General features: G+C 52.1%; 1 protein-coding gene across 1 annotated transcript; it reads right to left on the reverse strand.

Annotated features, from left to right (window-relative positions):
- Positions 1–834: 834 nt before the first annotated feature.
- On the reverse strand, positions 835–21,478 carry LOC143145692 (uncharacterized). Its single transcript, XM_076309311.1, has 8 exons — positions 21,391–21,478; positions 19,797–19,891; positions 10,125–10,231; positions 9,616–9,890; positions 8,960–9,137; positions 6,672–6,841; positions 2,256–5,761; positions 835–2,166 (listed from the first exon to the last, which is right to left on the reverse strand). Exons 1-8 carry the CDS (start codon positions 21,403–21,405, stop codon positions 1,026–1,028), a joined length of 5,487 nt encoding a protein of 1,828 aa, XP_076165426.1. The 5' UTR covers positions 21,406–21,478; the 3' UTR covers positions 835–1,025.
- Between the last annotated feature and the right edge of the window lie 3,537 nt (positions 21,479–25,015).

Raw genomic sequence — 25,015 nt, forward strand, 5'->3', positions numbered from 1 at the left:
AGTCGATAAACGGGATCTTCATCGGCGCGCGTTCGAGCGAACAACTCGAGATAATCGGCGATAAAACACCGTTCGACGGTGCGTTCCAGCGTGGGCGAAAACTCGCGGAAAACCGTGAAAACCGTGAAAACCGTGAAAACCGTGAAAACCGAGGACACGTGACCGATGCTCGGCGCGCCGTATTTGCCTTCGATGCTGATGCAAGCGTAACGATGCTTGTTCGCTGGGTATGCAGATATTCGTCGACAAAAAGGCACGGGGTGCCGGTCTAACTGCGTCAAGAGCCCCGGTCTCGTCGGTTCTTACGAATTTATGGCCGCGTGCGTCGCCCAGCCTTTTTTCTTCTCTACCTTAGCCAGCGAATATCGCATTGTGCTCGCGCCTCGATCGAGCCGAGAGAAACTGATTTATCGACGAGCTGTATTTTCCAACGGATCGAGTGAAAAAGTGCGACGTACGGATCATTACTGTCGCAGGTTATCGCCGACAACTCCTCTGCCCCTCGTTCCGCGTATACGAACCCCGCGACACGTGCGTCAGCCCTTCGCCGAAATAAAGGGCAAAACGCAAGCTGCATCGGTTGTAATTCACTCGGCCCGGATACGTTCCTTTTCCAGCTGGAATCGGCGTTATTTATTATCGTTTGTCGTTTCGCCGATCCCTTTTAAAATAAACACCGTTGTCTGGAAACGAACGACGTTCAATGATCGATAGCGAGAAATCGATAACGAGAAACTCGTACCCGGAGTAGTCGGTCGCGCGATCTCGAGACGATCGTCGTTACTCGTGCGCGACTCGGTCGTTGATCGGTGGATTGAAAGAAAACGCACAATCTCGAGGAAAGTCTTTTAATATCGCCAACAAGACGAACGACGCGACCGATACAGAGAGGTCGAAAGAGCGAAGATCGAGGAGCGCATCGACGAACGTTACAAAAATCTGACTCTACTATTTACAGGAGATCGCGCGTTGCGATAAAAAAGATACGATTTACAATTAGTCGACGACCGCGACTCGAGCGACGTTCACGAGACACTCGTTGTTCCTTTGCTACTCTCGACGATCCGTCGTCTCTCCCTCAAGAGCTCCAGGAATCGCGCTCTGGGGCTCCCGGGTAGTTTCGGTTTCTCCCTGAAACACGGAATCTCGCTCGTCGAGCACTCGACGTCCGAGCGATCCCTCGAAAACGCGGACACTCTCGAATCGCTGTCTCTAGTTTTTCGCGAACAATCGTCGAGTTCGCGGAACCATTCGCGAGCGTGGTCGATCCGAAAATTCGTCTTTGAACTCGATTTCTCCGAGGAATCGATCGTCGAGCTTCTTTCGGCGAAAAGGTTCGGCGGATCGTCGCGTCCGACCGTCCTCGAAGACACACCGTGCAACTTTCGTTCGGTGTCGGTCGCATCGACCGACCAACAAGTGCGCCCGAATCTTTTCCGAGAGAAGAGATCTTCTTCCATCGCGGTCTCGAGATCATCGTCGACGTTTCCTTCCGCGGAGTCGGTCCTCGCTACCGAGAGGTTCCCCGTGATCTCGTATCTGGTGAAGTCTCGCTGCTCTTCGTTGCTTCGACGAGTCTCGTCGAGATCGAAACTTCCGCGAACATCGCCGCGAAACGGGCGATCGTGGTTCTCTCGAAATTTCGAGTAAGCGGGCAGCTCGGAGAAACGATTCCGCGACTCGGCCGAGCTTCGACAGCGAGTCGAGTTGACCGCGTTCATCAACTGATCGAAGATACTCTTCTCCAGATCGTCGTCCTCCCCGTTCCTCCTATCGGCCGAACCGTCACTCGAGAGATCGACCAAGGGAACGTCCCTTCCGCGAGAAATCGTAAAATCGTTGCTCGCCGCGAGTGCACGGCTATCTGTGCTAGGACTCGCTAAACCCGGTCTAGCGCCAGCAGATTCGCAATCGACGCCGTATTTCTCTCGAAGCAGCTCGTTGTGCTCGTCGACCCTCCGGATACAGCCCTCCAGTCTCCGAATACCCTTCAGACACCTCTCGTACGACTCCGCGGAAACGACAAGGTCGTCGGTCTCCTTCGTTGGGACCTCGGTGTTGTCCTTCGAGGTGGGTTTGCGAGCCGCGCGATTCCGCGCGGAGAAACAACTCTTTCGACGGGTCCCGCGTTTTCTGCAGCGTTCGTGGCCCACGGACGTATCGTACCTGGGGAAAGAAACCGATCGATTTGAAAAAAAATTTAAAAATCTACCGATACCGTCCACCGTCGAGGACCGTTCGCGATCGTCCCTTACCTATCGAGCATGCCCGCGAGGTTCGCGCACTCGTTGACGGAGTTCAGATTCCTCATGAAGATCGCCGCCTCGGTAAGATACTCCTCGAGTAAGTTCCTCGTCGCTCGATCGTACGGAACGACCGTCTCGTCGTTCTTCGCGTTCTCGCAGCTCTCGGACTCGCTGCACGTGTACTCGGACGGATCCTCCGTTTTCTCGCGATTCTGTTTCGAACGTTCCCGAAACTCCATCGAACCGTGCTCTTGGTCGGAGGTCTCCTCGACGCCGTGGCACGATATCCGGTCCCTCCGATCGTTACCCGCCGCGAACCCGGTCTTCTCGTCCTGCTGAGAATCGTCCGTTTCGTCGTTCGACGATTGAACCGTACTGGACAGCTCGGCCGCTCTCTTTTTCCTCTTTTTGATGATGGACTTCAATACAGTCCGCGATCCCTGCTCGGAGCCCTCTTCGGTCCGAACCGCTCGCTTTTCGGAGACGCTGGGACTCGAGAAGGACACCTTCTTCTTCCCGGCAGTATTTCCGCGATCGGACGGAGCATCGGATTCTTCGTTGACGTCTTCGTAGCCGTAACACGGTCTGCCCAAGATCAAAGACTCGTAATCGTGTATCCGCGCGAGTGCCGTCGACTCTTCCGGCTTCTTCCTCGGTAACTCGACGCGAACGTCCTCGGCCTCGTGAACCGATTCCAGGTTCTTTTCGTCGTCGAGCGCGCTCGAGGACTTTGGGCAGTCTTTCTTGGTGTGCGCCACGACGTCCGGTGGGCACAAACTCTCCCGTTGCTCGCGAGATAGTTCCTCTTTCGCGCTCGATCGGCTCGATTGACCGGCCGCGTTGCTCTCGTTGTAGTCCAAACTGTCGTCCGAGAAGCTGTGATCGTGCTCGGTGTTGTTGCTCGTCTCCGCTACGATGGTGGACGAACACTTGCCCTCCGACGTTCCCGGCGTATCGATTACGTCGATGTCCATCCGAGATTGCCAGGACGCGGCTACGTTTTCCGGAACGGAGGCGCAATTCGCGGAGGACAGGGTCGCACCGGTAAATGGAATCTCGCGAGTCCGCGGCTGACAAGCGGCGGGCACTTGGAGTCCTTTCGCGTTCGCGGGAAGGAAAGCTGGCCAGGAAACGGCAGCCTCGGGCCCTCTTCCGAAATGAAAACCGCGCTTCTTGGTGATGAACGCCTCCGTGATCAATCCGTCTCTGATGAACGCTTCGTCGGGAGGTCCGCGCGCCACCGAGTCGGGGTTCGCGTTCTCCTTTGGCTGGGACGCGTAACAAGTCCCGAGGGAATTCCTCAGAGTAATGGAATTCCTCGTCCTCGTCCTCGTTCTCGTCCCCTCCGTTCGATCCACGATCACGTCCGCTTTCGTCGAGGGCTTGGACGCGTTGTTAGGGTCCTGAAAGATGTTCTCGATCCTGAACACCCTGCCGTCGGTCTGGCTGAGCGTCGACCTCGCTGGGTCTCCGGGACAAAGGATATCGTTGCGAACATCGTCCGTTTGAACCTCTCCGTCCTTGGTGTCGAAGCCCGGTTTCTCCTGATCGAGGCTGTCCATCACGGCGATCCTCGACTCGAGAACGTTCGCGCTCTCGATCGTGATGCTGATCGTGTCCGGCAGCGATATCGAGATCACGCTTTTCTCGGTGTTGTCGAGCGATGTACGATTCCGAGTTTGATGGACGAGATTGCAACAGTGTCGCGAACAGATCGGTGCTTCGTTCTCCGGGCTCCGTCTACGCGGTGTTTGAACCGCGAAACTGCGACTCGACGAACAGAACGTGTTGGTCGAGCTCTCCGCGTGCGTCGTCCTTCGATCCGTCTCCTGACAAAGATCGGACACCTCGGTGCTGGACAAATTGCTCTCCGCGTAGTTCTGGGTGTCGTCCGAGAGAATTCCGGAATCGTTGGGAGGGGAGTGGATCTCGCGATCGAAATCCTCGAGATCGTTCGCCAGACAGGCGACGTCTCTGCACTTGACGACATTCGTTTTGGGCTTGTCGGTCGAGGTGGCGATCTCCTTCACGCGAAGCACGGGCGTCTTTCGTCGATCGTCGAACGGTCGATGTATCTCGTGCTCGTCGGTCAACACACCGACGTCCTGACGGGTCACCTGAGGCGTTTCGGTCAGTGACGCGGTGTCCTTGGTGCGAACGGTTCGCAGAACCTCGGTCTGCGTGTCCACGCAAACCCGTCTTCGTCTGCCCAGCATCTTCCTCGAGATCTCCTGAAGCTTCATCTTTGCCATGGATTTGGCGTCCGTGGCCTCCGGTGGGGACCGGATCTCGGACGCGTCCTCCGCGGCCTTTTTACTGGCGTACAACCTCTCCGTAACCGCAGCCACGATTTCAGATCGCTTGGCACGCTGTATAGGGGTGTGCGTTCTAATGGACGACGGTTCTTGTTCGAGGGAGTTCTTCCTGTGCAACAGTTTGTCCCGCGCCAAATTCGAGATCAAGATCTGCTCGTCCTTGGAACTGCTCGAGCTGCTGTCCTTGCTCGTCTTCCGTTTCAGGTTCTCCAAGCTGGACTTTCTCGCGTAATTCTTCGATTTCGTTCCCAGCTGGCCGACAGCTTCCTTCAGACTCTTGTCCGAGTCGTTGCTCCCCTTCCTTTCGAGCTGCTCCTTGCTCCCCATCCAAGCGTTCCTCTGACCGTTCTTCCGATCCTCGATCTCTCGGATGTTGTTCAGCTTCTTGGTCTTGTCCGGAGCCACGGAACGCTTCTCGAGATTCGTCTGTGACCTCTCGAGCGGAAAAAGCGGCTCCTTCTGCTTCCGAACGATCTCGACCGAGCCGAACTTTTTCGAAGTGTGGAGATTCGATGAAATAACGGGCGACAGTACGTCCACCGAGTCCTGTTTGCCGAACTTTGGCTTCTCCACGAGCTTCGAGTCGACTTTTGAACGAGAGAACTCGGAGCTTCGGTAAACGTAAGCCTGGTTGTCCCCGTAGGCGCGACAGGAGTCGATCGAGCCGCTACGATCGTCGCGATCGTTGCCGGATTCGATGAACTCGACGTCGATCGCGTCCTCCGCCGCTTCGTCCGAGCAAATCTCCTCTATCTGCGCGGCCGACTCTTGCGAGGTGTCCTCCGGCTTGATCAGAACCGCGACCAAGGTGGGTATGTCGACGAACACGGACTCGTGGATCTCGCCGATTTCGTCCTCCGCGTCGTTCAGCTCCGTCACCCTGGCGCGGTTACAATTGTTCGCGAAACGGTCCCTCGGCGCAAGGAACTCGCACGAGCCGAATCGCTTGACGGAGAAACCGGCCTCGCACGCGACGATGCTCTCGGTGGAGTTGGATCGTCGAATCGGGACAAGGTTTCTCGAGATACCTTCCTCGTTCGTTTTCGCCTCCGTCCGATTCTCTCGGGAGCCCGCGTCTACATCTTGCTCCGTTGATCGTACAGCACCCGTGGACTCCGTCTCCTCGGTCGATCTTCGATCCTCGAGTACTTCGAGCAGGGCCACGGGCTTCTCCTTCCGACAGGAACACGACTCGATGTTCTGCGAAAAACAAAACCCCCTGTGTATCGTACTCGATCGGAGCAATTACGACGACCGATTCGAAACGAAACGCGAAAATCGATGCTCGGTCCGAGCAACGACTCGAGAGATCGTAATTGCCTCGTGGAGGCCGGGAGACCCGACGATGCTAATTAACGATCGATTACGTAATGCGCGAGAATCGAAAGATACCGTAAAATCTACCAATCCCCCGCCGATAGACCGAAATGAAAATACGGATCGCTCGTTAAGCGCGGCCGAGCTCGAGCTCGCGCTCGCGCACGCTCGCATCTGCGAACTGTATTTTATCAGCGATCGTTCGCTCGAGCAATCGCGGCGGGAACGCACGGCGGTCGCTCAATGAGTATCAAATAAACGATTCGTGCATTTCATTTGCGTAATGACGGTTCGGCGCGAGTTTATGTTGCCGGTGCTCGATAATAAACTTGCTCGATTTATCCGCGCCCCGTGCGGCTCGTAACGGGACTCGATTCGTTTTAGGCAACTGCGCGGTTTTGCGACCGGCCGATCGCAAATTAGCTTCGATTATAAATAGACGCACGCCAATTTCCAGCTATCTCGTGGGAGATTTCACCGGATGTTGGCTAATTTATTTTTCTATTTGTCGCGAACCGTCGCCGGCTGACGAAGAATCAACGTTAATATTCCTAGCACCGAAAAGTGTCGCCGTAGTCCGCTTATTTATTTAACCGCGCGACGTGTAATACGAAAAACGTCAACGTCGATAGTTTCGACGTATAGTTCACCGTTGTACGATATTACGCGATCGAACGAATTTCTACGCTCGTAGGGCCAGAGGATAAACGTATCTCGATCGGACTTTCCGTTCGGTTATCGTTCCCGCGAACGCCCGTTTTTCGAGAATAATCGAGATCGTGCACGCGCTTGCCTTTTCCAGCAACAATAATTTCAGCCTCGCCACCTCGGCCCTCAGCTCGCGAATGACTCTCGCCACGGGATCCTCGTTGACCATCGGCCGATTGACCACGCTCTGCGCCCTTTGCGCGAATCGTAGCGTGTGCGCGGTCTCGTTGTAACTTCCGCTGGCGGGTGATATCGCTGCAAACGATCATAGTAGAGAGAACTCGTCGTAATTAATTCGTTCAATTCGCGATACGTTCTCGGCCCGTATAGACACACGCCGGATTCCGGTCATCGTGCGCTATCGGAGCCTATAGATATTCCATTCGCGTTCGTACGGGGTTCGACGAATTACCGAAAAATATCTTCCCAAGATTGCCGATCGAAACGATCAAATATTACGATACGAAGAAGGCCTCGTCGGAACGGTCGGAACGGTCGAACACGGACGAAACGTTCTTCGTAAATATCGTTTAAATCGGAGCGTGGACCACGACCACGGCCACGAATCGATCCTTCGAAGCGGCGACGCGTATCATTTTTCCCCGCGTCGAACGACGATAAGCACCGCGATAATTAATCGCGGCGATTCCCCGTCGGGTAAAATATTACCGCGAATCAGTTCCCCGCCCGATCGTTTCGCGAAACGATACAATAAGACTAATTGAATTTCAGGGCGGAACGAACGATCGATTAAATAAACGTTTGTATTCCTCGCGATTTAAATCGAAACGCGAAACGTTTCCGCGATGTCGAAAAATCAGGGGAATTTCCGTTTTCGCGCGCTCGTCCCGCTTAGCTGAGAAACGTTACCGATTTACAAGAGCCGCGATTTCATTGGACAGAGCGTCGCGATGAAATCGTAGCGATCGTAGACGGGAAGAGATGGGTGATCGTCTACCGTTTCATACGCGGTCAATCATAAACGCAGACACTGAATATTAAACGTCCCACCCACCGCCCCACCTCCCGATAATAAACCCGAATGCTATTAGCAATTCAATTAGCCATCGATGATCAGCGGTTTGAAATATTTCACCGCGATTAATTATACGCATCCTGACCGGGATAGGAATATTTGGGAATTCTTCCGTTTCCGCGGCACCAGTCGAACCAATTGGTCGATCGTTTTTCCATATTCGGCATTAATTAGATTTTCTAACAAATTGGAAGTCTCCCGCCGAAAACTTGTTCGCGTACGATTTCACCGACGCGCGAAGGAGCTCCTTTTTCGCACGATTTTCGGTCGTTACTTTCATCGTTTTCGATTCGCTCCCGTACATGCACGTACGCAACAACAACTTCCACCGTGTACTTGGTATATTTTCTACGTGCGGTATCTAACTACTTTCAAATTCTACAAGATTTACGATCATTTTGTTCGCAAAAGTTTACGCGGAAGCTTTCTCGACGAAGGAACCAATATCCACCGATCCACCGTTACGCGTATTTGTTCCCGGGAGATTAATCGCGACCGGGAGAGGAGAGGATCGAAACTAAGACGGAGAGCGTGAGTCGATTAATTGCATCTACCTACGAACAATCCGCGTACGAGTATCGATAGTTTTACATTTCCAAAGAGTGACTTTCCGAACGTGACTACGGGGACAGTGCGCAACTGCTACGTCGACAAGCTGAAAAAGGTTTCGTATTTACCGATTCCCCGTTACTGCACTTTCGCGACGGTTATCGAATTTTAATCTGGCCGCGCCTTAGCTCGCCTGGAAAAGCATTTAAACCAATTACCATCCAGCCCGAGTCGGCGCTCCGGTATCGCGGGTATAATTTCATGAATCAGAGGCTCGCGATAATAATTCTCCTCTGGCAATTAACTGGAATTTATGGAAAGCTGGAGTTAAGTGGTGGATTGGAAGGGGACAGACGGGATCGAGGATGGCGGTAGCGAGGGGAGAAGGAGGAACAGGGGGTTGGAAAAGCGACGGCCAATTTTTTTGTCGCGCCCCGGAAGCCGAGTCGTCTTCCCAAATTAAATATCGCGATCGTAGAGCAACCGGGCCGGGAAAATGAGCGAAATGGAGTGGTAACTGTGTTTCGAATGGAACGGGGCGATCCGTGGAAGAATCTGGGACAAACGTAAAACGGATTAGCGACAATTCAGAGAGGAAAGAACGCCGCTCGTTGAACGTGTAAATCATCGTTCAAGTAGAGAAAGAGAGAGAGAGACAGAGAGAGAGGAGCTTTCTAAAAATAAATGCAACGCGATAAAGAGGGAGGGGAAGAAAGGGTGAGCTTACGGATCGCGAGGGTGGGCAAAGAGAGAGCAGAAGAAGAGAAGATCAAAGGGAAGACACTTACTGGCGAGCATAATGGTAGTGGCATTTCCGCCAAGTGCGTCCTTCAACAGCCAAGTAAGCGAAGAATCTCTATAAGGGATGAACCTCCTGCCTGGACCACTTCCGGCCGAGCCTCTCTCCGCAAGGGCTGATATTACGTTCCCTAGAGCCACTAGACTCTTGTTTATATTCGCACCCTCCTGCAAAGACACGCATCGCGCACAATATTCGTTTTTTTTCCTTAAATTTTTGCGAACTCTGCTTCCTTCGTCTTCTCGTTCGCGACGATCTCCGGACGATTCCCCCGACCGACGTTTTCTTACGCTAACCGGCACGAACGCGGAAACATTTTGCCTCTGGAGGCGGAATGGAATACCGATTCGTATTTAATATTCTTCGAGACTTCGATCCTCCCGGTAGGGCAAGTGCCCCCGTGAAGAGTCACTTTGCGTAACATTTTTTTTTTAATCATCGATCCGTAGAGGCACTCGTATTCGGTGGTGAGATTTATCTGGCAAACGTTCGCGACGAAATCGATCACTTCTCCGAAGAGATCGCGTCGAAATGGTCGAAATCTGTGATTCGCGAGTAAATTTTGAAATCGTTCTCCAAGATTATCGATCTTCGCGTTCGCTCGCTGCTCAGAGACGACGATATTATTTTTAGGGAGTGACTCACCTTCAGTCGATGAACGCCGCTGCACGTGGCCGCGCTCTCGCTGCCCGCCAAATCGACCAAGCGTAGTTTGCTGCCACCGCGTGGCCTCCTCGCGGAGCTGGAACCGGCACCGACTGCGACACCCGACGTCTCCGACGAAACGGCGATCGTCAGCAGAGCGTGGCTGCGACTGCTGCTCGGATTCTGCAAGGTCGACGCTGTCTTCCTGGCCTTTGTCCCTTCCTCCACGTAGGACATCAACGACCCCAGGTTGTGGACAACGTGATGGGTCAATCCTGCGAAAGGGAAAACTCGAAAGATCGAAAGAATCGACGCCGCGACGAGATTCCTGCGAAATCTGATTTTCGAACAACCGGTAGAGAATTACGAGGAGCGATTAATTCTGAGAGCATTCGGGTGGAAATAATACGGTATCCGACGAAAGAATCGAAACCACGATGTTTCGCTTAAGATCGCGATTATTGAACTCGGGGGGGTTGAGAGAAACAGGCATCTCCGATTGCCGGTACCTTGAACGTAAGGGCCCAGTCGAGGATGCTCGCGAACTCTCAATCCGCTTGTGCTCGAGGACGGCTTCAAAAGGTCTCTCACCCTCTCGTTGTATATCTCCAAGTAACTGAAACAGAATTCAGCCATTGTAACGGTTCGTCGGTTAATTGCGGTCGATCGCGTTAAATTTATAGAGTCTACCGATGGATTTCCTTCGTAACGGTTAATCTTAGACTCGATCGACACGCGACGATTTTAGAAATTTCGCTTCCGATGAACGAGCAAAAGGTTCGACGAGCGCGTTCGACGTTTCCCTGTCTTCGAACGGACCCAAGTTCGCGTCCATGGTGTCACGGTCTGAACTACGACGGTCGGTCAATCGTCCGAACGAATCGATGCTACTACGATTCTTTGCCAGAAAACCATACGGGCCGAAGAATGGAGATTTATCGGTCGACGGACGCATACTTTTCGTCCGAACGGTGCTCATGGGCAACCGCAAACTCCCGGATCCTCTTAACGTCATTATCTGCTCCGCTGTACCCGTGAAACGTCCGCACGTGCGACCGTAAATCCGCTTAACAGCGATCGGAGTTTCCATCGGTGCGCCTGGAGAAACACTTTCCGCTCGGGTTCCACCAGCTTCCGGTTCTCTCTCTCCCTCTCTCGCTCTCTTCGTTTCTACGCGAGCGTCGCGATTTTGAAAACCACCGAGCGTGCATTAAGGTCGGAACCGTTGTAGAACAACTGTTCGTACGATAGAAGGTTCGGACGGTAGAATGTTGTACAACGCGGCAGAATTAATCTCGAATTGCTCGAAACATCGTTGCGAACCGAGCAGATCGTCGAGGACCGAAAGTCAGTCGGTAAGAGCGTTCCGAGCCGCGATGACCTCGATCATCGGGACTGTTTCGAATTTCGCTAGAAGCGTTTCGAGCTGTCCATCGTTCTCCGTCCGAAAGAGCTTCCGACGTCACGTACTTCATTCACGGACCGCGCGAACCGAACAGAACCGAACTCAAAGTAGATAGGGTCGTCCGTGGTCTGGCATCTAGCCGGTGGAAGTATTCAGGACCCGCTTCGGGGCGAGCGGCGGTCTGTACTCGATTCATTCCGGGAACACGTCGGTGAACGCGCTTCCGGAAATTAGAAAATCGAACGAACGCTCGGAATCGCTTGTGTTCACGCTGATTTCCTTGACCCGAAAACCTCGATACGTCGGAAACTGAGGTCGTGCAAGCCGTGCGGCGAATCGTCGCTGCTAAGAAGCGAGTGCAATATTCGAGATACGGCTTAACGGTTTTTTCGTCAACTATCGATTGGGAAATTTCGCGATAACTGCTCGCGACGCTTTTAACCGAGAGTTCTCTGCACTCGCGATCGCAAAATTCGTAGAAAGCTGCCGAGAAACGGGACGCTCGTGTTTCGACGTTTCGGAAGAAAATTCTCCTCGCCCTTAAAGTGTAACCGGTTGCTTCGTTCACCTCGGGTTTTTATCGCGGACGACTCCCGGCCCAGGTAGAAGCAAACTGCGAAAAAGCTATTTAAAGTTTCGCGAAAATAACTTGAGCACCTTTGTCCGCTAAACGCTCGGCCCGTGATCCGTTTCGCTCTGGTTCTCTTTTTTTGGAGTTGTCCGCTGGATAAACTCGCCCGATAAACACGCCGTTAACGAACGAACATACCGTTTTTGAGTCTCCCGCTCGAAGTATTCGGGACGCTCGTTCTCTCGAGAGACAAAGAGTACGAATTAATTTACTTTGGACGTTCAACGTCGGTGTCCCTCGGTTCCGAGTTATAGGAGAGTTTCGAGTTCCCCTTTAAGAACGAAAAATCCGCTGTCTTTGGATCCGATAAACGGGGCGAGGCTAACCGGTCGGTCGATCGTTGTCGCTCGACGCGATCGGGGGAAAGAAACGAGCGGAATTCGTTGTTCGGAGAGCGTAAAGTTTTTCGAGTGGTTCGCGAGGCTTCTCGTTTTCATCGTCGTGGACGAACGAAACCGGCGTTCTCGTGCTTCTCGGATATTACGCGAACGAACAGTGTCGGAATAACGATCGATCGGCGTCGTATCCACGGAGGACTATTGCCGCGTAGAAAAAAGAGAAGGAAAAACTAAGAGAACGGACGATCCTTGAAAAACCGTCCAACTCGTTCCAAGTTCGAAGGCTTTGTCTCGGGATGCGACGTTCGAGCGCGGGGCGAGAAAGGGAAAACGGGTCGACGGGGCTCGGCTATTTCTGATAATCGATGCACGCGAAAATTGCAAGCCCCGGCGAACAGGTTGATCGTAGAAGCAACGGTTTTTCCTCTCGCTGGTTCGCGGGAAATGCTGCATACGGCTCCAAAGGGTCGACTTTATATATAAAGACTCGCAAAGGGTTGACTGACCCGGCTTTTAATCTTGCGCACAGTAGTCCGCTTTAACCCCGATTTTCCGACCTACCGTAGTCAACACTGTCGCGTGGAACCGCGAGCTCAATTATCTCTTATCGACCGGTTCCTTCCATCGATCGCTAACCTCTAAATAGGATATCGTATCGGGCCGAGATCCATCCCTCGATGCGACGCATCGAGACAAGTCTGGATACAACGGAGCCACGCCAGCCGTTCCCTGTTAAATTGGACGTTCGAACGTCTCCTTCGTAAATATCGATCACCGATTACTGGGTCACGAGGAGGAAGACCGCGAACCAGACATCCTGGAAGGTGCAAAATCTTTCCTCGTGTACAAATTGAACCCGCGAGAACCGCATTCGAGCGAAACGCCTCGCGAAAAAGAACGCGGTGACTTGTCGACCGAACGCGAATAAATCGATCGACGAACCAACCAACGCACGACTGGCTCGATTCAACGACAACCTACGAACAAACAACAGAAGCTTCGAAACACTCGATCGAATCGAATTCGCGAGCGGGGTCTCGATCGTAATGACCGGGAATCGAAAGCGTGGCTCGTAGTCGAATTGGAGCTTCCGCGCGGCCAAAGAGAGAGAGAGAGAGAGAGTGAGAGAGAGTGAGAAAGCAAGGGAAGGGGGGAGCAAGAGGGTTCTATCGATCAATCAGCCATAAGTAATGCGGAGCTTTTGATCGGTTACCGTTTCATTGCGGATGGGAAGAGCGGCACGGCATGCTATCGCGTACGAATTCGGCGACTTAATCGCGTTAAACGCCGATGCCTAATGACGATGGCTCCTGGATCAATTAGCGGCGGACGTTGGATCATTTACGTACAACCGTGACCGTTTCGGGCAACGTCGACCATTTAATGCGCAAATTGATTGCTCGTCGGTTTATAATTGGTGGAAATAAAAAAAAATTCGCCGAAACGCCGGGGCCGCGTAATCGATAATTCGACGATTTCCTCCCGTGATCGGTGCTCCGCGCGATCGTTGCTCTTCGTGCTCGGCATCGTGGCGGTCGACGATAACGTGGATATTTTTCCATCTCGTGTACGCGTGAAAATCTTGCGGCAACGCGTTTACAATGCGATGTACGATCTCGTGTCGCGCGCGTAAAAAGTTCTTTCGTCGATCGATGCTCGAAAAGTGAAAAAGAGAACCGCGCGCGAATATTAACGACACGGTAAACGTGGCAATTTTCGCGCGACATTAGCCGGTATCGCGTTCACCACGGTAACGCGTCAGTTGTAACGGGATCGTTGTTAGATCGTAAATTAAATTATGCCCGGGCTCGAGCCGCGTTTATTGACGAGTGCGATTCGCTAATGGGTATAATTAATCGCACAACAAAACCGGAATATCGATCCATCTCGGTCTCTCTCTCTCCCCGCCGCGCCACCGCCAGTTCCTCTTCCGACGTGTACATATTGGCCGCGTTCCCGTGTTGCGTGTTCATACGCGGGCGCAAAAGAGCGTCGAACGCGGTCCCAGACGATACGAAAATATTTGCGAGAAAGCAGTTAATCAATCTGGAGGCCATTTCTCGCGCGAAACTAGTTTCCCCAGCTAATAAACCCGCGAACGCGTTTCGTGCATTGCTCGCTTCGAAGCGAGCCTGCAGACTTTTCTACGACTTATCGTCCCGATCTTTGTTTTTCGTTCGTCGTGAATCGTTCAATAGAATCAACAATAGAATCCGATTTACGACCCACCGCGACCGTGAACTTCGCGGAACATCGTTGCGGACGCAACGGTGCTTCTCGCGCAGCTCGTTGCGGAAAATTCATTCGAGCTTCTCCCCACTTTTTTTCTTTCCTCTTTCCTTTTTTCGCATTTCCTCCGTTCTCTCGCCCCCCTGTGTGCTTTCCTTTTCGCGCCAACGCACGCAGCCACGAGCGAGAAAATACTCGCTGCTAATTCTGTTTGCCGCGTATTTTTTGGTTCCCTTTTGTACCATCGGCGGCGGTTTGTTTCCCTTCGTCCTGCTCTTCCCATGCTTGCGGTACGTTTTAATTCCGCGGTTCTCCCGGCTAAACCAGCAACCCCCTCCTCTACTTTGTTCCAACCGTTTCTCGCACTTGTTCCGGTTGCCGGTATTTTTCCAACGCCTTCCGAATCGAGCCCCTCGTCGACTCTTCTTTCATCTTCGTCCTCCGAATTGACCATTCGGTTCTACGAGTTCGATAAGTTTGCGCGGAAAGTCTTGGAAAAGTTATCGCGACTCGAAGCAAAGCCTAGTCGGACCCTGACCGGGTTGCGTTTATCTCGAGCTACGAAAACATTCGTTATCGTTTGGTCTCTCGATACCGTTTACCTAGACTTTGGCGTTTCCGCGACGAACACTGTCAACGCCACCGATCGATGTTACAACGCGAGGTAGACGATTTAAATAGTAGCGTTGTACATCGTTATCGATCGTGCGCGCAAACGAAGATAATTGGGCGTTGCGTTTCGAATCGACCGACACTGGAATCACTTACCTACGAAATCTTATTGCATCGGGGAACCAGTCGCTTGTTTTTTCCTCGCGTCCCGGCTATAGAGATCTCGAACTCTGCCAATGGGGAGGGTCGTAGTTGCTTCCCTCGGTAAGACACGAAGGAACTTCCCTCGTGTATCTTTTTCGAGACAACGGAGAATTAAAACGCTCGTAGGAAAGCCGTAAATTCGTTTACGCGCCATTCTTCCCGTCGACGATGGCGCGCGCAACGCTCGCCAACGAACAATCGTAAAACGACTGCTGTTTCCGAGACCCGCGGTTGAAATTATTCACCGGCGAAAACGTCGAAAGGCGAGGAGAACCGGAAGCGTTTGGCACTGTCCTCCTTGCTGAAACTCTTCGGCTTTGAATACCGACCCGTTTCGACGCGAAGCCAGCCTCGTTTCGACATCCTATTATTCGCATCGTCGAGGAACGCGAGATCGACTCGAGTCGCCTCGGAGGAACTTGCGTCCTAATGGACACAACTTTCAACGAAAACACGTCCACTTTCACCGAGACAAGCGACCAAGGAGCTTTTCGCGGAGCAAATTGACGCTGAAAACGTAGCACTTCGTTGTCGAATCTCGAGCGTCGACGACACGGAACGAGAGCGAAATTTCCCACGAAATTTTTACCCCGAAAGTGGACGTTCGACGCGATAATTGAAATTGCAAAATTGTCCGGAAGGTCGTCGATGCGTTCGTCTTTTGTGCGTCACCCTCGAAACAAGAGGTCCCGACCTCGAAAGAAGACAAATTCGAGACTCGTCCGATAAATCATCGGAGCAACCGCGTACGAGGAAATTTGGTCGCCAGCGGGCCTGGTGAAAAGCCAGCTGCTTATTTATACACGTTGCGTGCAGGCACCTCCTGCAAACCGTCGTGCGCGAAACGTGTGTGGAACGCTATCGGCTTTTATCGTTCGGATTCGCGAGATCGTGATATCGCAGCATGGGTACTAATATCCGACGATACGGACCGCCGCAAAGTCGGTCGTGGATCTCCGTTGCAACCGTCGAAATTATTTCCAAGGTAATAATTTCCGCCGTAAACCACCCTTTCCCGCATAGTTAAAAACGTAGGTACGAGCAAACGTCGAAAGACACGGACTACACCGGGGAACGATGTTCCCAACGCTTCGAGGACAAAAGTGACAAAGTATACGGAAAATTTGTTTCTCCGGTGAGCGTATCTCGACCGGTATAAAATCTGGGAAACGTCGGCTTTCGAAATCGAGGTGTTCGGTCTCTTCGCGCGCTGAAATTTTATACGCATCGAAATGGTCCATCGAGGGGAGTTATCGGCGAGCTATCGGAATACGTTTTAATCTAAAAGTTATTCGAAATATTTTAGTGGGTAACCCATTAACGGGCGCATCGTAAACACGACAAACGACGGGGTTAGTTTTCGGGCGGTGACGCCGTTAGCGTACGGAAAAATTCCGCTTCCTAAATCCAACGCGCGCGCAGGGATTTCCGTCGGACGCGGGAAAGGGAACATGAATGACGATGGCGGTGGCTTTATATTCGAAGTCGACGATACACACACACCGGACCCGCGACAGCCCGCGTATTTTTGTCCACGCGCGAACAACGAGTCGCCGTAGCACTTTTAATAACTGCCGGTGATCGTATAAACGCGAATTTATAGTATTCGGGCGAAGCGTACGCGAGCTACGATTCCGTCCGTACGCCACGCGTAAATCTGTCGTTCGTTTCTTCCTTTTTTCTTTTTTTCTTTTTTTCTTTTTTCTTTTTTCTTTTTTCTTTTTTCTTTTTTCTTTTTCCGCGTGTACCGAACGTGAAACAATGGGATGATTCACGAGCCAGTTACGAACGATAAAGAGTGTAAAGACTCTCTCCTCGACGATGAATGTCGTTTCTTCGCAAAAACTGGGAAATATCGACTTTGTCTTTCGCCGGAAACAAAAGCGAACGTCGATCGTTGATTCCGATCGATTTTTCATCCGAAACCGGTTAACTCGCGGAAGAAGACCCATTGTTTGCAGGAACGCGCGCATTATACGTAACAAAACGGTCGTCCGTCGAAAAGAAGGCAAAAGAAACTCGCGATGCGTATTTTTCTTGTTTCGTCGGACACCGGGCTTCGAAACGTTAAAAACGAACAGGTTCTCGATATTCCGTCGCGAGCGCGCGGTGATCCATCCGCAGAGAACAACGAGCCGCGAGAATCGATGCCGACTGCTGTTTCCTGCCGACGTCGATGGTTACGCAAATCCACGGTATTTGAGAACGCAATGATTCGGGAGCTTCCTACGCGGCAAATAAAACGTCGTCTTCGAGAACGGGGAAGGAAAACTGATCGATCCGTCGCGTTCGAGTCACGCCTCTGACCGCGGATTTCGTTCGCGTTTCGAAAGATTGCGGGTGAACACGCGGAGAGTGAACTTACTCGGTCGACCCACCGTAACGATTTTACGTCGAGGACTGACGAGGACCGCGGAACCAGCCAAAAAGAGGAACGGTGCTCGAGCTGACCGATTCGGTTGCCCCGCAATACATCAAGCAAAGTTCCTCCCGATTTTCCGCGTTCGTGCGCGGAAAAATCCCTTTCGCGAGGAAACGCCAGGGAACCGACGCGAAGCCGCCGCAAAGCCTCGATCTCTCCGCAGTCCTCGTTTCTCATCGAGAACGTCCAAGTTACGAATGCACGCGTGCTCGAGATCGACGTCCTCGCAGCGACCTTCGAAGAATACTCGGAGAAACGAATCGTTATCGGTTTTAAGAGGTTCCGCGAACCGGTGGAACCTCGATCGTCCGAACACTTTGTCGTCTCGTCGATCACCAGACGGATCGGGGACACGCGGTAAAGCGAATCGCATAAAATCCCTCGATCGATTTTCTTTTCTCGCGGGCTGCAACCAAACATTTGTCTCCGCTTCTGGGCTCCGGCGCGTAGAGCGACGCATATTTCACGGGTAGAAACTCGATCGCGGAAACGGTTTTAACAATATTCGAAAAAGCGGGTCCTCGTTTCGGTTACACGTACGAGTCTCCGAGTGTCGATAAAGTTTGCGCGGAGCAACGCGCACCGTGTGCGGTTCTCTCCTATTCACCGATAAAAAAAGAGAGAAATCGATATTTCGTGCAACGGTAAATACAATTTTTACGAGTGCTTCGGCACCGAACGCGGTAAGTTGGACGTTTTTATTTTTTCCACGCCCGAGCTCAAGGCAATCCGGCGAGCGTTTAATGCGGGAATAAAACGGTGTTTACGAGAAAAAGCACGAACCGAAGATCGGAGGGGGAGGTTGCTATCGAAGGATTTTCGTTCTTAGCGAAATTCTTGCGTCTACGTGAACGAAACCGAGCTCACGCTCACGCGCGCGCGCGCTCGATTCCCTATTTATTCCACTTCTTCGCAACGAGCTTCGAAAGAAATTTAAAAGCGGAACGACGCTCGACGAAAAAAACGAATCTACGTTCCGGGGAGTGCGCGATTAGATCGACGCGCGATCTCGGTTAAAAGCGATCGATACCCTTCTTTTGTCCACTTTTGTTCCGCGAAATCGATCCAAAATACAGCCGGTGCTTCGCTTCGCTCGAACGGAGCGGTGCGATTGGACGCAGAGGACACAAGCGAACCGAACTGTGATTATTTTTCGTCGAAAACTCGATCGCGATCCGATCGAGAATCCAAACCACCGAGGAGAAAACGTCACCGAGTCAAAACGCGAGTAAAATTTGGGGAGGAAGTTCTTACCCAGGTGCAGCGAGCCGACGTCCGCCTAGGATTGCGAGTCACGGGGCACTGAGCTTACAAGACACATCCAGGCCAACAGCGCTAGCAAGCTCGCGACTCCTAAGCTCAACTTCAACGTCTATTCTCCCCCTTCCTACGGCGGCCACCTCGTCGCGCCCCCGCCGACACACAATATTTTCCTCGGTTAGGCGTGGTCCTAATTGCGCCAACTCCGCGCGAATTAACCGCAGTGACAGCTCCAGTCACGTGCCGTACGAATTCCCGATTATTCGGAAGTACGGTCCCACGGTCGGTTTCGAGCGTACGGAGAGAGCGAGGATCGTTCGAAAATTAATTTCTCGGAAAGAAAAGTACACGGAACGGAAGAGGATAAACTTGTCGTTCCGTCCGAGGTCAAGCCCGTAGGGGTATTCAACGACAGAGGTTTCGGGAAGCCTCTCGACGATAGGCCGCGCAAGAATGCGAGTAAAACTCAAAGCGCACGGGGATTACACGGCGATCCGTTTTGGGCCAGCGACGAATCTAATTTACAAAGTCGAAACGATCGACCACGCGAACGGGACGAACTCGAGACACGGTCCGCCGAAGACGATGGATAAAATTGGCCCGATAGTAGGACCTTGACCGCGAGGCGTCGATGCCTTTATCGATGATTGGTGCACGCCCGTCGATGTGCTCGTACACCTTCGCAAAAGACGCCGCGAATGTTAAGTTTCCCACAGTTTGCTTTTCGTTCGTACCGAGGCCGAACTCTCGCGATATTCAGGCGCCGGCTCGCTCGAACGCGACCTCCTCGCGATCGTACCCCCCCTCGAAATTCGAAACGATAAAAATAAACTAAACGCGAGATCGTCGAGACGCGTCCCGCCCTGCGAATCGGGATTCAAGTATCGATCGAGTTAACCGGATTATCGGTAATTTCCACTCCCCAAGTTCGATGCGTAACGCGGTTACAAGTATCGGCAACGCTGGCTCGTTTCAGCGACGATATTAGTTCGGAAACGAGTTCGTAAACGTGTACCCGCGGTGGTAGGCCGCGACTCGTCTTTAACTGGAAAAGTTAAAGCGTCGATCTTGGTCGATTACCTGACAGAAACGCGGTAACTCTTCTCGTTGTTCGTGCGTTTCTCGATCCTGGAGAAAAGTCCTTGGCAAAGCCGCGGCGTGAGTCCCGGATCTTCCTGTGCCAAACACACGGCAAAAAGAGAGAAGATCGTTAACTATCGTTTTCTGTTTCAGACGGCCGCAAAAAGAGCGAAAGAGCCGATGACGGGGGGAAGCGAGGGGTAGGGTGGGTAGGAGGAACGGTAGCAACGAAAGATACAGAATTGCGGTCACCTCGGAAATTACGTATCGTTAACTATCGGTCATCGGAATGTCCCGCGGCGGTCGGACGACTCTCCTTCCGTAATTGAAACCGGACGAACGTGCTCAACGTATAACCGGGACACGTGCTGAGCTTTTAAAAATCCACGCCACACACCCCACTCTAATGTGCAGCCACGGTTGACCCTCTGTTCCGCGTCCGCGGACAGCTACGAAGCCACGGGCCAATTTAATTAAGCTTCCGTTCCGTCGAAAACAATTTCAATTTACCGTTCGAAATTTTCCGCGGCGAGAAACCATACCGGGAAAAGAACGCGTTCCGATTGTCGGCCAATTACAGGACGCACCTGGCCGAGTTCGCGAGCGCGTCACGTTTCCCGCGTGTGATTGTTCGTTTGTTTCTTGATGTCGACCGACATTGACCATTATTTACCATTGGACGAGAACCTACGGTGTTTCGAGTGGGCTCCGAAACGACAATTGGCAACAGCACGCGCGAGTCACCCGTCTAAGCAACGACGCGAGGACGTGGCTTGTACGCTTTTTTCGAAGCGGGGGAACCTCCGTTCGCTAAAAGTATTCTATACTCGCGATTGTTTCTCCAACTATCAAAAGTACTGGAAAGTCGTCGATACAAAGGACCTTTGATTCGAACAAGGAAATACGATCAACGATGTTACCTAGATTTCTCTTAAGCGAACCATACGGGTCTTTTTATTATATTATTTATTTTATCGTATCTTCTTTGGAAACCTTGACAGGTCAATTCATTTTGCCTGGAATACAGGGTGAATACTTCGCGGTTAGCGGAGAAAAAGAGAGAGAGAGAGAGAGAGAGAGAGAGAGAGAGAGAGAGAGAGAGAGAGAGAGAGAGAAGAGAGAGAAAGAGAGTGAGAGGGGAATGGAGGTTACCGACACAATATATGTTATATCCTATAAACCACTGCTGTCCAACATAAGCTCCGGAGCTTACGGAATTCCCCCACTCCGTATTCGATAACATAAATCACGAACGTTAGCTGACGTCACGTTATGTGCGTATCCCACCCCCCACCCCCTCCTTTTCCTTCAAAAGTGACGTGGACAAAATTTCGTAAGAAACTCCATCCTTGAACAACGCTGCTACGAATTATGGACAGAGCGGGCGTCAATGGCGTATTTCTCGACAACTTGGAACATTGTTTTCTTTTTATTTAAAACACCAAGCACCGACGACTAACAACTCTACGCCATCGGAAATATTTTCCAAGTTGTCGAGCCGTCTGTGCAAAGATTCCATCGGCGATGGAGACGTGAATCACCGAAACGATTCGTTAAATGTTGCTTCCAACGGCTAAAATATACGGAACGATACCTTGGTTCCCATCATCGTGTACGTCTTCCCTGATGCGCTTTGCCCATACGCCACCAAACAGGAATTGTAGCCCGAAAAAACAGCGTCCAGAACAGACTGGCCGAGAGTCTCGTAGATCCTCGCCTGGTCAGCGAAATCTTCCGTCTCGGGATCGGAAGAGTCGAAGCAATAGTCGAAACCATATCTTCGTGTTCGTTCGCGACTGTCTCCGGCCTTGCTCGAGGACACCTTCAGGTTCGTCAAAGAGATCCCGTTCGAGTCCGTGCGAACGACCACCGTCGATCCTGCTAGAGTCAGCTCTCTGGATCGGAGAACGTGAATCGTTAGAATCCGGTAGCTTTCTTAGAAACGACTCTCTAATTTACCGTAGAATTTGATACGCGTCGAAACGTTTCACGGTGTTCGAATCAATTTTCGTCGAGGTTCCCGAAACGGCGAGTTTCGCCCTTTCCGGTGAGCCGGTGGGAACGCTCTCTCCCGTTTTTCTTTCCCTTTCACTCCGGAGGAATATTTTTCGGTATCGATTCGTCGAGGACCCGCGTCGACGAAAAAACGAACGCGTCGTATTTCGAGATAATCCCGTTAGCGACGCCGTTCGCGAATCACCGGTCGAAGCAGTTTTCGGATCGCTTTCTGTCGTGCGGCGCAACATTCGTCGTGGCGAGACGAGTGGAGGCGCGATTACGTGGATGCTCGCGTGCGTGTGACACACGAATGCAAATTCGGTGCTTCAACCTCGGTCCTCGCGTGATCCTATCGCCCCTATTCGATCCAATCGGTGCGATTCCGTGCCGCTTTTCGCGTTTCGCGTTTTTGCGAAATTAACATCGCGCGTCGTTGTCGAACACCAGGACGGGTGAAACGTTCTGGGTCAACGAAGCTACTGGAATCTCGTCCGAGGGCTCGCGTAATTCGTAAAAGTCGTCGTTGTCGTCGTCGGTCGTGCGAAAATCGAACTTTCTTTCCTGCCCGTTTCGATCGAACACCCAGTCTCCTTAAGCCCGATTTCCACCGACCGATATCGTCGAAACGATCCAGCAACTTTCCAATGTACCGCGGACTTGGCCGAGAACAGGGTGAACGTTTCTCCGTTTTATTTTTGTTTCAACGTTCCTTCGCAGCACCGTTCGCTGTATTTTTCGTTTCGTTCGTTTCCTCGAGGTTCGATCTCTTTGGATATTAACGCGGGATCGATCGAAACTTGTGTCTTTAACCGTCCCGTGTTCTTATCAATCGTGAGAACGAGTTCGAAAATGATTAATACCAGAGATCGAGTTCAAGCTGGGCGCAAGTTTAACTCGAAGGATCTAAAAGCTCACTTTGCGCACAGTGCAGAGTTTAATCGTGTTCTGCTTCTGACAATCTAGTCCAATATTACTCCTACGTTTTAATCCTTCGAGATAATCTTCGAAGGTAGGGGACACAAATCCGACCCGACCCGACCCGACTCGACTCTCCCCGTGGTGTTCCGAATGAAGTGTCGTAGCGGCTCGTTTCGACTTGGCGAACGACGCGGCGGTAAGCTTCGGTGAACGGAACGGTTCCCAAGAAAACCTCGACGAGGAGGTCTTGAATGAACCGGAGCGGTCCTACGAGACGCGGTACGCGAATAGCGGGTAACCGAGCCCCCGTTATTATCCGACTTCTCCTTCACCTTTCCTCCCTCCTGGTGGCAAACGCCGCGAACCGACCGGTCGAGCGTTATTCTAGAACGGATGCTCCTCTCGCTATTCTTATTCGAGTCGTTAAACCGTCGAGTCGTGTGTCATCGGCGCGTTGCGCTATTCCTACATCGGTGAACACCGCCGCGCGTACATCGCTCGACGAATCGGCGATCCTTTGTCGCGCGAACGTCCCCCGGATTGTCGAGGGTCGAAGGAAGATTCGTCGCTTTAAATAAACCCATCGAGGCCCCTTGCTCGGCCGTGACACTCTCGACCGTGTTCCCTGCTACCGGACTTGGAGAATTCGCTCGTCGATCGAAAGCCTGGAATTTTCATTTCTGATCACCTTCCGGTCGTCGATGCACTCGGACGAGACAAAATCAACGGCCACGTTTCGTTCCCGCCCGTTTTCAAAGAGACCGATTTCGTTTCCACGAGCAATCGTTCCTTCGTCTTACTTTCACGGTGCGTTCCGGCCGCTTCTTCTAAGTATAGAAACGAGTTCACAAGTACCGGGCCGAAAAGGCGCCACCGACCTATAAATCTGCTTCCAGATTTCCGTTCGCGTTCGTTTCCTGCGCAATGTCGCGACCGACTCGAAACAATTACCTCGGGCCCGTCCGTTAGCAGCGGATACACCGGTCGATGGCCAAGAATCCGGGACGAGTCGTAAAAGTCCCTGGTGCTTCGCAAAAATGAAATCGCTACGAGGAACGAATACGAGAGGTAAACCTTGACCTCTGTTGCTCCGAGGTGTACATATCCGAAGCACGAAGAAAGAGAACCGCGGGCCGACGCTTCTCTCGGTTTTTGCTCTATTCTTAAAATACACCGGCGCGTAAACTTAATGGCAAATGCCGTTCGCGAACGAACCTAGAATCCCCGACCGACTCGCTCGATGTTTTCGTCGTTACACGTACCGGCACTTTCTTCCCTGCATCGCCGATAGCGTCGATTCCTCTTCGCCAACTTCGTTTTCGGCCCTACGTTACCCTCACCTTTTCGTGCCTCGGATTCTTTTCATCATACTTACTTAACGTATTCGTTTGTACCTCGATTTTCCGCTCTCTGTGCGCAATATTTTCCACTTACCGTTACCAGAGAATCTTTACCCGTACAACGGTAATAATAATAATAATAATAATAATAATGATAACGATGATACATCGTGGCGCGCAATTACCCATCGACCGTTCCATCGCGTAAACGGTAGAAACGATCGTTGATGTCGTTGAACGATCGAGTTTCGTTAGTAGGATCGAAATCGATCCGGAGGATACTCACCTGGCAGAGATCGGTCTTACGCGAACTGCCACCTCGATCTTCGCCATATTGCCATCCCTTGGACGACGATAAATCATCCGGTACCCATCGTCGGCCGGAATGTTGCCGCGTCGCGCGAATGGATCGAACGGAAACAGTGGTTCGAGTAAAGGGAATCTTCGATCCTTGTTCTCGTTACATTTTGCACCGACACGGTGAACACCGAGCGCGAACAACGACGCGCACCGAATTTTGCCAAACCGGAGAGAAACCGCTGTGTGCGTGCACCGTGGCTGGGTGCACGTGTTGTACTGTTGCGATGAAAATACCCTCGAGTCGCTCCCGAGACGTTTCGCTTCATGGTTTACCCCACCCAAAGAACGCGACCGAACTCGAAACGTTTCCACCTAAACTCGCGCGAACCACGAGCCGAACGACGCGACTCGAGACGGTACCGAGTTTTCATTTGCCCGAAACGAGAAAGTATTATGGAACGGACATGGAAATTTTCGAGTTCGGCACCTTGGTTACTCGATCCTGGAACTAACTTTTTACATTTACTCGTTCGACGCCACTCCGGTGATCCCTTGTCAAATCGTCGCGATTTCTCCCCGTCGGAGTCTCAAAATGTTCCCTCCCTAGCTCGCGCAGCTTCCGTCTCTAGTCCTCGGTGGATCGAATCTTACGCAACACCGATC

Source organism: Ptiloglossa arizonensis, chromosome 4 (assembly GCF_051014685.1).
Source record: "Ptiloglossa arizonensis isolate GNS036 chromosome 4, iyPtiAriz1_principal, whole genome shotgun sequence".
Classification (NCBI taxonomy): domain Eukaryota; kingdom Metazoa; phylum Arthropoda; class Insecta; order Hymenoptera; family Colletidae; genus Ptiloglossa; species Ptiloglossa arizonensis.